Raw genomic sequence first — 15,817 nt, forward strand, 5'->3', positions numbered from 1 at the left:
CTGAGTCATCAGGTATAATCAGCCTGGTAACAACCTGGAGGCTTCATCCCCATTGGTTGGATTTCATAGCGCTGGAATGTCCTATAAATTCTACAAGAGAAGAAAATAATTGCCAGTTGTACCCAGATATGAATGCTGTGAGCTACAGTAATGACTGGCTTGTCAAGATGTGCCTATTCTTACAATAGTAACATGAATGCCATGGGAGTAATCAGTCAGTTTTTATTAGCCCTGAAGACTACTTCAAAGATGGAACTCATGCCTGCAACCATTAATTTAGCAAAAATTCTTATGGCTGGGTAGGCCACAGGGCCCAGAGGGAAACTCATAATAAATTCTGTTAAATGGACATAGAAATAAACTGCCCCCAATGTTCTTATCTTTATTCCCATTGATTAGTGTACCATCCAACCCTCATTAGAGTCAGTTCTTTTTACACTAGATGGTGATTAATATAGAGACTTGTAGTAAGTGAATATGCAGAGAATAAGATGCTGTAGAGTGTTCAGATTTAAACACAGCAGCTATACACCTCCTACTCCCATTTCTAGGGTGTATGTATTATTGTTGAAGAGGGATAGAAAAAAACTCAAGAGACATAGGAAGTAGATTTCTCAGAAAAATAGTATTTGTTGAACACGACAGCACAGTTACATACATGGACTACCAGTTACTGTGATTGTGTGCAAACTACTAGCATCAGATCAAGCTAGACAAGATCCTACCATTTGGGAGTCGGGGGTGGGATCAGTCTATTTAAGAAGGAAAATACTATTTTCTTCAGAGCTACAGTCCCTGAAATGTTACTCATGTTCTATAGATAAACTCATACACATGCGCATGTGAGCATCACTTTATAGACTCATTGAGTGTGGAGATATATATATATATATATATATATATATATATATATATATAGAGAGAGAGAGAGAGAGATACATTCGTGTGCGTGTGTGTGTGTGTGTGTGTGTGTGTGTGTGTGCATATGTATGTATATACAAGAAGTTTGGAGGGAAAATTGGAAGAAGGGACAGGAGAGAAATTGGAGGGGATGGAATGGGGGTTGGATGCAATCTAGATATATTATATGCATGTATTATATTAGATAAAATATTTTAAGATCAAGAAAACCTGAAATGAAAAAGGACTCCATTAGTACAGAATTACTTTTAAAAAAACAAAAGAAAAGGAAAAAACCAGAAAACTACCTCAAATTCAATCAGCATTGGAATTTTGACCACTTTTGACTTATTAATATTGCAGTTACCATTACTTTATTCTAGTCATTATCAAACAAAAAAATAAAAGAAAAAACAGAACAGGAAATGATCTTCATTACAAATAGACTGTTTATATAAACATTTGTAAGGATTGACAACTGACTCAATCACCAGTGTGCAGGAAGTAACATTCTAATTTTCTTTTGATAATTTTATCTGTAAGCCTTATAGTTTGTGAACATTGGCTTCCACAGATCAAAGAAAACAATTATTTTTAAAGGTTGATGTGAATCTTGGAAGAAAATATTATAAGCCATACATCTTACAGAGGGTTGGTATCCAAAATATATAATGAACTCAAACAGCACAGTCAAAAGAATATAAAAGGTGTAATTTGTAAATGGACAAAGAACTTTCTTTTCTCAAAGAGATAATCAATCGGCCATCAAATATATGAGAAAAATATTTTCTTGTAGAAAATATTGTAAAATTATGTAATTTAAATGATTATAAATTATGTAAGGATTGTAAATGAAATTAAATCCACAATGAAAAAAATCTCAGATGACTAAATAGCTAATTCAAACTAATTTACGGTTTGAATATGAGACATCCTGAAGGCTTATGAGTTGAGAGATCTTTCATGGCTGTCAATTGATGTACTTTGGGAAAAGTGGCTAGTTCTTAATGGCTAGCCCAATCAGTGGGTCAATCCTTTGTTGGGTCATGATAGAATGGTGTTCTTGGGAAGTGGTGGAAAGTAGGAGGGGAACTTAGGGGGAGAAACTAGGTTATTAAGAGCATCATCTGCAAATATGCGTTTTGTTCCTTCATCATTCTTCATCATCCTTCCTTCGGTCGCCCAAAGGTGGGTGACTTTGCTCTGCCACATTGTTGCCTAGATTAGCTGGTGACTTGTTTGAGCTACAGACATTGGAGCCATGGACTGAAAACTCTGAAATTTTATCTGTCAGATGTAAGTCACAGCAACACAAAGCTAGATAGCACAGCTGCTGGCAACAGTAAATCTAAAGTTAATCTAAAATGAGTTTTGAAAAAATCGGGTGTTCATTTGGGCAGAAAAAAAAAAAAAAAAAAAAAAAAAAAAAAAAAAAAAAAAAAAAAACCAAACAAGTATTTGAGATGGTGTTAAAAATAAGCACCAGAAAAACATTTTAAAATGAATCTAGAATAAAATTCTCAATAATAATTGGAATAAGAAGGAGAGAAAAAGATACACTCCTAGGACCCAACAGGTATGGCAATTAGCCAAAATACCCAAAAAAAGGGAGATAGAACATGTAGTGGAAAGCACAGCCCTTGACTGAGGAATGGGACCACCCACCCATCTCAAAAATTTTGACCCAGAATTTTTCTTGTCTAAAGGAAATGCAAGGACAAAGAGTGGAGCAGAGACTGAAAGAAAGGCCATCCAGAGATTGCCTCACCTAGGGATTCATCACATATGCAGTTCCCAAACCCAGACACTATTGCTGAGGCCAAGAAGCACTTGCTGACAGGAGCCTGGTAGAGCTGTCACTTGAGAGACTCTGCCAGAGCCTGACCAATACAGATTCAGATGCATCTGTATTGATGATTGATGGTTGTTCAGTCAACCATCAAACTGCGTCCAGGGACCACAATGGAAGAATTGGGTGAAGGACTGAAGGAGCTGAAGGGGATTGCAATCCCATAGGAAGAACAACAATATCAACCAGCCAGACCATGCCCCCCTGAGCTCCCAGAGACTAAACCACCAACCAAAAAATATACATGGAGAAACCCATGGCCCCAGCCACAGCCACATATTTAGCAGAGGGTGGCCTTATCTGGCATCAGTGGAAGAAGAGGCCCTTGGTCCGATGGTGGCTTGATGCCCAGAATAGGGGGATGCTAGGGTGGTGAGGTTCGAGTGGGTAGGTGGGTGAGCACCCTCATAGAGGCAAGGGGAGGGAAGATAGAAGGGGAGGTTGAGGGAAGAAAAACCTGGAAAGGAGACAACATTTGAAATGTAAATAAATAAAATAACCAATGAAAGAAAAAAAAAGAAAAAAAGAAATGACCATTTTCATAAAAAAATCTATTTTTATTACTATTTATTTCTTTTAAGTATATGAGTGCCCATATCTATTGTTACACAGTGTTAGCAAAGGCCCGAAGAGGACATTGGGTCCCCTGTAAATGAAGTTATGTATAGCTTTGAGCTACCATCTGGGTACTAGGACTTTTACCCTGGTCCTCAGCAAGAGTAGCAAAAATTTTTAATTGCTGATCCATTTCTCCAGCTCCCAGCCTCGGTCAAATATTAATTATGAAAATACTTTAATCTGAATTAAATTTTACAAAAAATAAGTCAGTGACAGTTATGCATGAAGCTGAATATAGAACTTAGCTCTTCTTTACACAGATGGTTGAGGGTGCAGCCTCAGATCCTCATGCTTACGTAGCAAACACACTTGTCCACAGAATTCTATTTTTATAACTGAGAATATAGACATATTTTGAGGCTGTTTAGAAAACATAAATATTGCCAAGATTTTTGGTTTTTTTAAAAGAAAATATGGCAGTAATATTCTCAAGTGTAGATAAAGCTAATATAAATAAGGTTAAGATAAAACACACAATAAAATTAAATTATACATGTATGTCAGAACTCTAGATACATGCTAATCACTTTTAAAAGCAGAGATACGAGCATTAAATAAAGTTTTCACTTAGTGGTATAGAGATGATAGACAATTAAAACATGTTGGGGGTGGGAGATTTGAGTGGCATGAGTATGACTTATGGCAAAAGAACAGTGTTAAAAGCTAAACCTATAAAATGTTAAATTTATGATATATATTCCAGCCTTATTTGGCATCAATGGGAGGGGAAGCCCTTGGTCCTGTGAAGGTTCAATGTCCCAGCATAGGGGAATGCTAGGGCAATGAGGCAGGAATGGGTGGGTAGTTCGGGAAGCACCTTCTTAAAAGCAGGGGTAGGAGACATGGGTTAGGAGGTTTGTGTAGGGGAAACTGGGAAGGGAAATAACATTTGAAATGTAAATAAAGAAAACAACAAAAAAAATAAGAAGAAAAGAAAAGCAAAAGAAAAAGGAAAAGATAAATTTAGCAGATTTCAATTCAGCATGACAAAAGGAAAAATAATTAAATAGCACAAAGTACTAAAATAATGTAGAATGCTCTAGCCACAGCAGTTATACTACAACAAAAAATAGATATGGCTTAGAGAAAAATGACTTATGTCTGAGTCCAGAGTTTGCCCTGTTTGTACACTTTGCAGCTTTATTCCTGAGATTGGGTAAGGACTTTGCAGCTATGATTAACTAAGACTTTGACCACATGTTAATAGAGTGTACTCTTTCATTAGGTTGCACCTACTTTAGGCATTAAGCTAAGGTGTGGTCCGTTATGTACAGAGCAACTCAAGAGCAGATGCTGTGACTTTTAGTTGACAATGAGCTTTAATGACCAAGAAATATTAGGATATGAAATAGAGTAAAGTTAATAAGTATAATAGGAACACAAAATTCTAACATGTAAGAAACACCTAGTGTCTACAAAAACTACTCTTGATTGTATGTTCTAAAAACAGACTGACTGCCTTTCCTGATCATATTTCTGTTTTTGCCTTAGAGACTAATATATTTCAAAATTATTATCTACTTAAAATATTTTACCTAAAAGAATTCATAATTAGCTTTCAATATTTATATAGTACATTCGAAATGGAATGTGTGTAAATATCAGAAATAAAAGCCACTTCTAATTTACTGGGTGTATGATGGGTCAAAAAGCCAGACATTCTTGGACATTTTTACTTGTTTTTATTTTGAATAATTTTATACATGCATACAATGTATTATGCTACTGTATACTCCCATTGCCCTCTTGTGTGCCTTTCCAATACTTCTGACTTTGTTCATTATAATTAGTCTCCTTTCTGTGTGTGGGACTATGTGTGGGAATCGGGGGTGTTTTTGTGTCCATGTGTCTATGTGTAAGTGTACATACATGTAGGTCTTGTACAGATAGTCAGTCATTGCATCTCAACCATTATAGTGCCCATGTCATTTCCAGAACACAGAGCTTCACAGCTTTTCTCCAAAATCTCTGGGTCTTGCACTCTAAAGCAGACTCATAAATGGCCAAACGCGGAAAGTAAGTAATTGCTCTGTGCTAAGTGTTAAAAGGGACATCTGTAAGACATGCTCCCAGGCCCATGGAAGAATTCTGAATATTTTGAATTGATAGAGTCTGACTCTTGCATTTTTTATTTCTATATTCTGAACATTATAAAGGCAACTGAGATAAAGTTTCTTTGAACTTGTTGACTTATTATAGAAGAGTTGCTAAAACAAGTTTCTATTCACTCCTCATTCTACCTCCCTAGTTATATGTGATTAGCATATAATAAAACTATAAAAATATAACATAAAATCAAGAGACTGACTTTATTGAAATGCTTAACTAAGATAAGTATTTCAAATAGATTCCACTAGGTCTCAAATAAAAGTCAATTTCCTGCACCAAGTTTTCATGTCCACTGTTTTTTTTTCTTACTCTTTGACTCAATTCTTCAGTCATCTCTTCACTCCCATTTTATGATGTTGACATTTAAGACAATATTTGTATTATTTTGCTGAGAACTTCAGATTCATATAAGCTGCATTTTAATCATATTTAATCTCACACTCCTTCCACAACTCCTTCAATATCCATATTGATATTTTTGAAGAATACTTACCAGTTATTCAGTCCTTCAGTGCTGATTGAGCTTATGTTTTTATGTGATTGGAATAGCAATGTACACTTAACCCAATTAGAAAAGAACTGTGTTCTAGGCACATGATACCAAAGTGTTTATGGTATTACTATGGCTTGTTAACGACTTAAATTCTATTCACAGAGTTAAACTGAGGCTTGGCACTCCCTCTGCACTATAAAGTTTCTATTCACTTTCACAAATCCCCAATACTTGGGAAAGATAGTTTGAGGCAATTAAAATTGTGTTCCCTCTCAAATTTTAATTCATACATTTATATCTTTATCTGTAACAATTTTTATGGTATTGCCTCATCTTTGTTTTCAATTTTTTGTTTCCAATTCATTAATTGAAATTTCACTAGAAGAATTTATCTTTGCTCTATTACATTTTAGGTAATTGATAGGAGTCAGTGTAAGAATGTTAATTTAATTGTAGTGCGTAAAATTTGATATTATGATTGTGTATAATTTGTTGCTCAAATGGTCTGTGGGGCTTTGTTGTCATTATTTTGAACAACTCTGTCTTTCAAATTACTTCCATTATTTACTTTTGGTACTAAAAGATATCCCAGAGTATTTTTTCTCTCTGACTCTGTAAATAACCATGAAACAGCATGAAGAAGTAAATGGAAGTAGAGTTTACTGATTTGAAAGTTTATTGATGGAAAGAACATGTGCTGAAGAAGGCAATTCCTACAATGAGTAAATAGCTCATTATGAGATGGAAACTTTTCCTCAAATTATTTAAAATGCCTTCTCCTAACACTGAACAGTTCTTTACCTTGCTGCATTAATGACAATCAGGAAAGTTTATACTTTAGCAGTGCTCATATATGGATTGATAAACCTGGAAGTAAATTAAAAAATTAATTTTTAGAGAAATAGGAAGAGTATATAATTTTGTTGATGGTGGTGGTTTACACAGCAAATGTACATATAAATTTATATTCTTTTTAACTCACCTTTTCATAAATAGCCTGCTTGTAATTTTTTTCTTTCTGAAGGCCCAGGGATCATTTCCCAATGGTCCTCAACCTTTTTATTCTCTAATTCAGCTACAAAAGGATCTAATTTGGACCAAAGATAGAAGTGGCTCTGCCTGAGGTAGGAGGGCATTGGTGACGGCGAAACTTACTTAGAGATTTTTTTTGTCTTTATGGGTCAGCTACTGTTCCTCTTTAATGGCATAGTTTCACATACATTTGTTTTATGCGTTTTTATTGACAGGTACAAATAGATAAAATATTACTTGAAAAACATTGTCAAATGTAGGAAAGTTTAAATGACAAACAATTAGAGCTTACATTTGTAAAATAGGTCAAATTATCTATTTTGCTATGTCACTCTTCTTTCCCAAAAATTATATTTTATTAGTGTTTCTCCTTATGGAATCTGGAACCAGTTCTCTTCATGTCTTATCAAATGATTTTTAAGCCTTTGTATTCTGCCATGTGAAGAAACAGAGTCAAATGCGTAAGTGATATAATTTATTATGGAGGTAATTTTTCTTTGTCAGAAGAGAATTCTGACATTCTTTTGGAAATGTTTAGAAAATATTTCTTCTTGGCCTCTTAGCTACATATAAAACATCATCTTATGACTTTCTAAAAGGCAATTATTTCTTGTACCAAAATTTTTTGTACCAAGCTTTATTATTTGGTTACATATATAATTATATGTAACCTTACACAACTATCACTATATATCACTACAGATAACCATATACTAACCACTGGTTATTATAAAAGATTTTATCTTAGTAAATATTTGAAATACATTTTTCCTGTAGAAATATAAATTACTGCTTAATCTAATAGATAATATCATGTATTAATATAAATTATTTGTCTAATGGTACACATCTGTAATCTTGGCACTCAGGAGGCAGAGGCAGGAGGATTGCCACAAATTGAAAAGTAGCCAGAGTTACACAACAAGATCATTTAAAAGATCAACAACAACAACAACAACAAAAAAAAACTGATTTGCTCTCGTATTAATCTTTCATTCAGTGCACCCAAGAATCCCATTACAAACAGAAACTTATAGTAGCCATGCATGCCTGCACTGAGTCTACCAATGAATAATCCCCATCAACAGTCAGACACTTGAATAAATTTCAGGAGGCTATACCCCTCTCTGCTAAACCAGTTGAAATTGATAGTTTCTGGAAGAGGGAAAATTGATGACTTCAACAGTGAACATACTGAGAATCTCACAAGACTTCAATGGACAGTTCCAATCCCGTAATTACACAGATGACCCTGGTTAAATTAAATTGTTCACAAAATGAAAGCAAAGCCATTAATTTGAGAAAGTGACTAGTAGAGCTAAGGGGAGGAAGGTTGATAGGAATAGGAGAGAGAGAGATAAGAGAATAGCAAAGAAATAGTAAAAATGTATTATTTATACTTATGAAACTGAAAACATAGACTTATGTAACATTATTCTGATTGTGCATGCTATATTTAGGAATATATGCATATAACAATAACTAATGAAAAAGAGATCGTGTATTTTAAAAAGAGTAAGCAAGGGTTATGGAAGGCTTCGGGAAGGAAACATTATATGATTGTGTTATATATCTCAAAAATAAAGAAAAAAATTTAAATTCAAGAAAAAAATAATTTCAAAAGTTCTGTTCTGTCAAAAATAATCAAATAACAGAAACTTTCTTTTACAACTATTCTTTAGTAAATATAATTTTCTGAATAGTCATCTTTTCATACAATTTTACTTATTTGTTTTGTGTGGAGGTTGTTAGGAAGCATGAATGCCATAGCATATGCATGGAGGTTGGGTAACTTGAAATCAGTTCTCTCAGTCCACCATGTGTGTCAGAGATCAGACTCAGATTGTCAAGTTCAGCAATACACACGCCTACCCACTAAGACATCTCTCCAGCACTGATTAATTACCTCTTAACTTAGAAATTTTAGTTCTAACTAATAATTATATTATCAAATTAGAAAATAAAAGCTGATGTCTTTCAGGTATATATGACACTGTAATAATTTTCATGGAAAAAATATCATTACTGATTGATTAAAAGTAAAATATCAAGTTTGGCAATATGGTATCATTTAATAAACTATTTTACAATTAATATTTATATGACTATAAAGCTTTGTGTGAAATTTGTACATAATTTTAACGCTCTAAATTCATATTCATGTACAAACAAAATATAGAAGCTAATATAGTCAAATGTGGTTATTAATAATTTGAATTAGCAGATAAGTTTATTATCTTGACACCGAACTTGAGATTATTTTTATAACAGCATTTTAAGCCAACAGTGTAGATCTATAAAGCATATTTAGCCATTAAAGTGAATATAGTTGTCACGTATGAAATCACCCAAAATTTTAAAATTAATTAAAAAGTAGTTTATTTGATTTTTATAACAACATAAAATTTCGCAAAAAATATTTTTCAAAAAGTTTAAACTACCCATTTTATAATATTCAAAACACTGAAATTTTACTGATACAATTCAATTACATAGTATGTTTTCCTGACTTGGAAAAACTTGTCTTTGCTTTATTCATACAAAATAATTTTCAAATTTCTACCTTCATAAACACAATGTTTGTGACTATTAATAATTTATATGCTACATAAAATAATATATTAGCCTTTGGTGAAAAATGGTAACATTAGAAGAACTTTTAAAATTTCTTGCATAGGAAAAGCATATTTTCTAAATATGTCCTCACATTTGTTGATAGAAAATACTTTATAATTATGAAGAATTGCATTACTTAAATGGAGTTGATTATTTAAATATAAGTCTTATTAATTTTAACAAAAATAGTGTTACAAATTTAAAAATAAGTTAAAAATATATTTTGCATGAAAAATTTGACAGTATCTATATAATTTTCCACCTTTCATAAGAGAGGAACGGGGATTACAACTAGGTCCTGTTATAATTTACTTAGTTTTAAAGAATTAAGTATATATTTTGAAATAACTAGAAAATAATTTTTCTTCATGATCTATGACATGTACTAAATGAAATTTAAATAAAAAACATTATTCTTTATGGTTTGTTAGAAAACAATGTATGTATTGCTAAACTTGAAGTGGCATTATAGGAACTTATAGGGCAGGATTTTCAGTAAACATAAAACACTGGCTGATCAATATGCCCATATTAGATGTTAAGGGCATTCACTAAGTTCTTAACATAACACAGCCTTATTGTAACACAGGAAGAGTGGCTGATATGAATTCTGAACTCTATTAAGAAATGAAATCAAATTGGACAAGTAATACTACTAAACCTGACAATGAGTTTCATCCTCAGGACCCACAAAGTGGAATGATAGAACCAACACCCACAAGTTTGTGTCGTAGTCTGATCTCCCCACTTGCACCATGACACATATTCCATTCCCATGATACAAAATTAAATAAGTAAATATGTAGTAGAAGCTGTTGTTTTGTCTTTTAAATGGAGTAAGCTCAAAATATTTGAGCTTCAGTAGGCACATAATAATATTTAAAATAATAAAAAAAACAATAAACATAAAGTACAAATTAAGAAAGAGATGGTAACAGCCAAGCTCAGGTTTTGTTAAATTATTTTTGAGATTTTGATGTAATTAAACTTTTTTCTCCTTCCCTTTCTCTCTCCAGATGCTCACATATACTTTTTTCCTTCCTATTTCAAATTCATGGCCTCTTTTTTTCACTAATGTTATTGCATATATATATATATATATATATATATATATATATATATATATATATGTTATTGCATATATGTATATATGTTGCATATATATGACATATATGTTATTGCATATTGTTATATATATAATTGTTATTGCATATATGTACATATATATACACAAATATATGCATATTTGTATATAAATATATGTTCCTAAATACAAGAAGTTCAGTTTTGATATGATAATTCATGTTTTGGATTATATTTATCTGTTGACTAACAAATAGAATGAAATGCTAACTTTAAAGTAAGCAACTTTTTTCTACAACTTCATCAGTATGTATTCATTGTATAAGATTATGACTTCAGTAACAGCATTTTCATTCAACTGTAGTATATATTTAACTACATTTATACTCCTTTGCCTCTCTGAGTCACTTTCATTTTCCCCTTCTACTATTATGTCACATACATACATGCATATTTCTTTACAAATCTATGAAAACATGACAGGTGTGAATCACTCCAGAGAATAAAAAGAGAACAGAAAATAAGGAATCATCAGCCAGTTAGAAAATATATGCTGATATAATTTAAATGAAATATCACCCAATCTCCAGGTATGGAGACAAATTAGTAATCAAGGGCTTTTATTGTTCTACTGTAATTAACTTTCAAAACAAAAGCTATAGAAAAAGATTCAAAGTTTAAAACAATTATTTTTAGTTGTGGATTCTGATTTTATATTGAAACCAAATTAAATTTCACTTCAACCTTTTGTTATTGTTATTCTCTATTTTGACTTGCCTGAAGTTAATGATGGCAAACCACTCATCAGTGACAATGTTCATTCTTCTTGGATTGACAAATGATGTCAACCTTCAAGCTGTGCTTTTTATCTTTCTGCTCTTAACTTATATCTTAAGTGTTATTGGAAACTCAACCATCATTCTCTTGACTCTGCTGGATTATCGCCTCCAGACGCCTATGTATTTCTTCCTCCGAAATTTTGCATTTTTGGAGATATCTTTTACCTCTGTCTTTGTTCCCAAAATGCTAATCAATATTGGAACTGGAGACAAGACTATTTCCTTTGCTGGTTGCTTCACACAGTATTTTTTTGCAATCCTTCTGGGAGCAACCGAATTTTACCTCTTAGCAGTGATGTCCTATGACCGCTATGTCGCCATTTGCAGACCCCTGCATTACACAACTGTCATGAGCAGGAGACTTTGCCTCCAACTAGTTTTAAGTTCCTGGTTATCTGGTTTTATAGTTGTTGCTGTGCCACATGCAATGACTCTTCAGTTGCCTTTCTGTGCATCCAACATCATCAATCATTATTGCTGTGACTACACTATATTGCTGCATTTATCATGTTCAGACACACACTTCATAGAAGTGATCCAGTTCCTCCTGGCTACTGTGACCCTCATCTTCACCTTGCTGCTAGTGATTCTCTCCTACACACACATCATCAAGACCATTTTGAGGATCCCCTCTGCTCAACAGAGAAAAAAAGCTTTTTCTACATGTTCCTCTCACATGATAGTGGTCTCACTTTCCTATGGAAGCTGTATTTTCATGTATATAAACCCTTCTTTTAAAGATGCAGCAAATTTTAATAAGAGAGTAGCTGTTTTAAATACCTCTGTTGCACCTGTGTTAAACCCATTCATCTACACTCTTAGAAACAAGCAAGTGAAAATAGCCTTCAAAGATGTGCTAAGCAAGATTATAAGTTTCTTTAAAAAGTAAAACTCTTTGAGACTCAGTACTAAAGTAATAAAGGTTTAGAACATTACAATGGCACATACCTATATCACTCATTTATTAAATTAAACCATTTTTTCTTCTATCAAGATGGTATGTGTTTTCCTGTGTAACCTCTTTTGTTTTTAGTTAGATCTCAGTTAAAATTTAAATTATTATTATTTTATGGACATGGATGCTTTTCTGTGCATATATATAGACAGTATATAGGTCTTTGTGTATACACAAACAGTAGGAAAACTAGGAACATTAAACATACATGTTTGTCTCTTCAAAGGGATATATGTATATCCTTTGTATGGACACTGGGAACCAATGTGATTAATAGCCTGGTGACCTGTCTGTGTGGCCAGGACATGCTGGCTCCTCCAGGCCTTGATTTTAAGTTTGTTTATCTCAGTCAATATATAGTCTTATCCTCTCCCAGATCTATATCATAAGTTTGTTTATCTTGAGCCTATTTCCTCAAATAACCTATAATATCTCTCCTTATGTAAGATTTCAATTGTACTTTAAAAAAAAAGTTTCAATGTAGTCATGTCTTAAACTTTTTTGTGTATATGGAATTGAGTTAATTATCATGAGTAAACTACTTTTCCAAATTGTGGTTTGTCTAAATATGGCTAAAATGTATAATTTGTGGTAAGACTTTTAAAGATTAAGCCAACACCTTATGCCAACACTGGTTACTGAGTCATGTTGAACCAAGCTTTATCTAGTGTGGATTATGTATACTTGGTACAAACTGAGGCCAGAAGAGGACATCAGATTCCCTAGAACTGGAATAAGAGATGGTTTGTGAGATATCATGTGGATGCTGGAAACTGAACATCAGCCCTCTGTAAAATCAGACAGTTCTCTTAAATACTGAACCATCTTTCTCACTTTTAAAGGAAATGCCTGAATTAAAGTTAGGATTGAGACTATGATTTTTAATGATTTGTTATTTTAATGAGTTAAAAAATCTTATACATTACTATAGAATTCTGAATGTATCTATACCTGTAAGAATTAAATTCACATATTAATAAATTTCGGTTGTTAACAAGAGCTTAAATGACATATTGTTGGCTTTATTTCCTATACTAAAATTCAGATTTAAATTGAGTTTTTGTACAAAAGCCACTTTATTAGTACTTGAACATGATTGGTATTTGAGTTAAGGACGATCTAGAAAAGAGAAAAATCACATGATTTTGTCAATACTGGTAGAAAATGCGAAATAATGGTTTATAAGCAGATTATGCACCTTGAGATAATACACCAAAAAGGTGGAGGAATTATTTAAAAAGCAGCTAGAAATATGACTTCCATCAACTTTTTGAATGTTTTTTTATCCTGACCATTGTTTAATTCACATCTAAGAAACTGTGAAATGAAATGATAGTAGTTGTTAACTCGTGGTTTTAATTTTCTATAAGTGAGAGGACTTTATCATAAGTAAAAGCTATTATTAATAAACATCTTTTCTCTATAATAATATTTAATAAATAGTGGAACAGGTTTACAGTACGGATGCTAGATAGTTTAATAATAGTTCATAAATATTTCTATTTCTATCCTTTAAATATATACCCAGAGATCTGGGAGATGTGAGAATCTCCAACATACAGACCACTAGTTTGACCAGCACCATTTCTTGAAGATGTTTTCTTTTTTCCACTATTATGGTTTTGGCTTCTTTGTCAAAGATCAAATTTCCAAAGGTGTATGGGTTTGTTTTTGGGTCTTTAATCGCATTCTATTGATCAACATGTCTGTCTCTGTACCAATACCATGTGGTTTTTATCAGTATTACTTTGTAGTACAGCTTGAGGTCAATTGTTATTTCCTGGATTTTACTGTTTTTTTTTTTTTAAACTTAGTTTGTTATTAACTATTGTTATCATTGTAAATGAAACACAAATTTGCCCATAAGTTTTAAAACATTCTATTTATATTTTAATTACTTTCATAAAGAGTTATATAATATAAGGAAACTTAACCATCATTTAACCATTGAAGCAACACTTTAATACGGGAAAACTTAACTGGGAAAAGTAAAATTTCCAAACCTAGACCAGAAAAACTTTGTGCATTGATTTTAGAAATCAACCACATATAATGGCTGAGAAAAAATGTTTCAGTTTCAAAGACACTGAGGGAAAAAAAATAAGTTAATGTGACAGGATGTGTGATGTACTAGACTCTTCTAAGGGCATGTTTGCCCTTTTTGGAACTATCCTGAAGAAGGATTACAGAACATATGTGAAGGTATACAATTAATTTAATGAGAAAGTTCAGTCTTATAATAAGAAAATAATTTTAAATTAAAAGTATCCAGGACAAAATTATTTAGCTGGAAAGCAATATGTATATGTTCAAAATAAAATAATTTTGGATATAATTTATACTGATAAATTGAAAGAGAAATATAATGAAATTACTGAGGGAATAACTATAGAAGGCAAAAGGATAATATTCAAATCTCATATAATATACCCAAAGCCAAGAATTGATTTTTAAATTAATATATCATATAAGAAATTGAAATGGACATAAAAGGAGTAATAATCACCATTGGTGGAGTCTTTGTTGGCAAGATTTATGGCTGATGATTGTAGGAACAAATGCCTGCTCATTTTCACTGACAATTCATGAAATATTGTCTTTTATACTTTATCTTTTTAGAAATATATGCTTAAAGGTAGCAATATATCTACATAAATAATATTCTAAAAATATCCATTTAATCATTTTACATACATAAAATTTTACTTAAAGTTATGATAGAAGTCTTCTGAATGAATTGCCTTATCAGGCGTCACTAGGAAGGGAGACCCTCAGTCTTGTGGAGGCTCAGTGACCCCAGATAAGGGAATGCTAGGGCACTGAGGCAGGAGTGGGTGGGAGAAACACCCTCATAAAGGCAGGGGAATGGGGGAGAGGATGGGGTTTTGTGGAGAGGAAGCTGGGAAGGGGGATAACATTTGAAATGTAAATAAATAAAATAACCAATAAAAAAAGAAGTCTGAATAGCATATATTTCCAATTTGTAATTTTAAAACATGAACCTAAAAGAAACTGAAGAAAATTTTACTTGGCTGTGAATGGAGACCTTGTGTTCTAATATGAAACTTGGAGTGTTATTATTAATTTAAATATTTAATTTTAAATATGTAGTCACCAGTGGGAATGGCAGCCATGAATTCCTACCTGTTACATCTGATCTATTATCTACGGATAGACGTTAGGATGCCATAGTCTTTAGTTATATATACACTTCTAAACCTAACAGGCTCCAGGGAAATAGTCATACTTGCCACAAAAAAAGTCAAACATGAATCTGAGAAAGAGATTTGTAGGAAGAAGAAAAAGTAAACAAGCATGGGAAG

The 15,817-nt window shown here is 32.4% G+C and overlaps 1 protein-coding gene across 1 annotated transcript; it reads left to right on the plus strand.

Moving 5' to 3' along the window:
- Window positions 1–6,893: 6,893 nt before the first annotated feature.
- LOC143436447 (olfactory receptor 6C4-like) lies at window positions 6,894–15,345 on the plus strand. Its single transcript, XM_076920830.1, has 3 exons — window positions 6,894–7,093; window positions 7,364–7,462; window positions 11,484–15,345. Exon 3 carries the CDS (start codon window positions 11,487–11,489, stop codon window positions 12,426–12,428), a length of 942 nt encoding a protein of 313 aa, XP_076776945.1. The 5' UTR covers window positions 6,894–7,093; window positions 7,364–7,462; window positions 11,484–11,486; the 3' UTR covers window positions 12,429–15,345.
- Window positions 15,346–15,817: the final 472 nt, after the last annotated feature.

Source organism: Arvicanthis niloticus, chromosome 22 (genome assembly GCF_011762505.2).
Source record: "Arvicanthis niloticus isolate mArvNil1 chromosome 22, mArvNil1.pat.X, whole genome shotgun sequence".
Taxonomy (NCBI): Eukaryota; Metazoa; Chordata; class Mammalia; order Rodentia; family Muridae; genus Arvicanthis; species Arvicanthis niloticus.

What these genes read in the sequence shown, in the direction of transcription:
- LOC143436447 (XM_076920830.1), top strand. Translation starts at nt 11,487, where the DNA reads ATGATGGCAAACCACTCATCAGTGACAATGTTCATTCTTCTTGGATTG.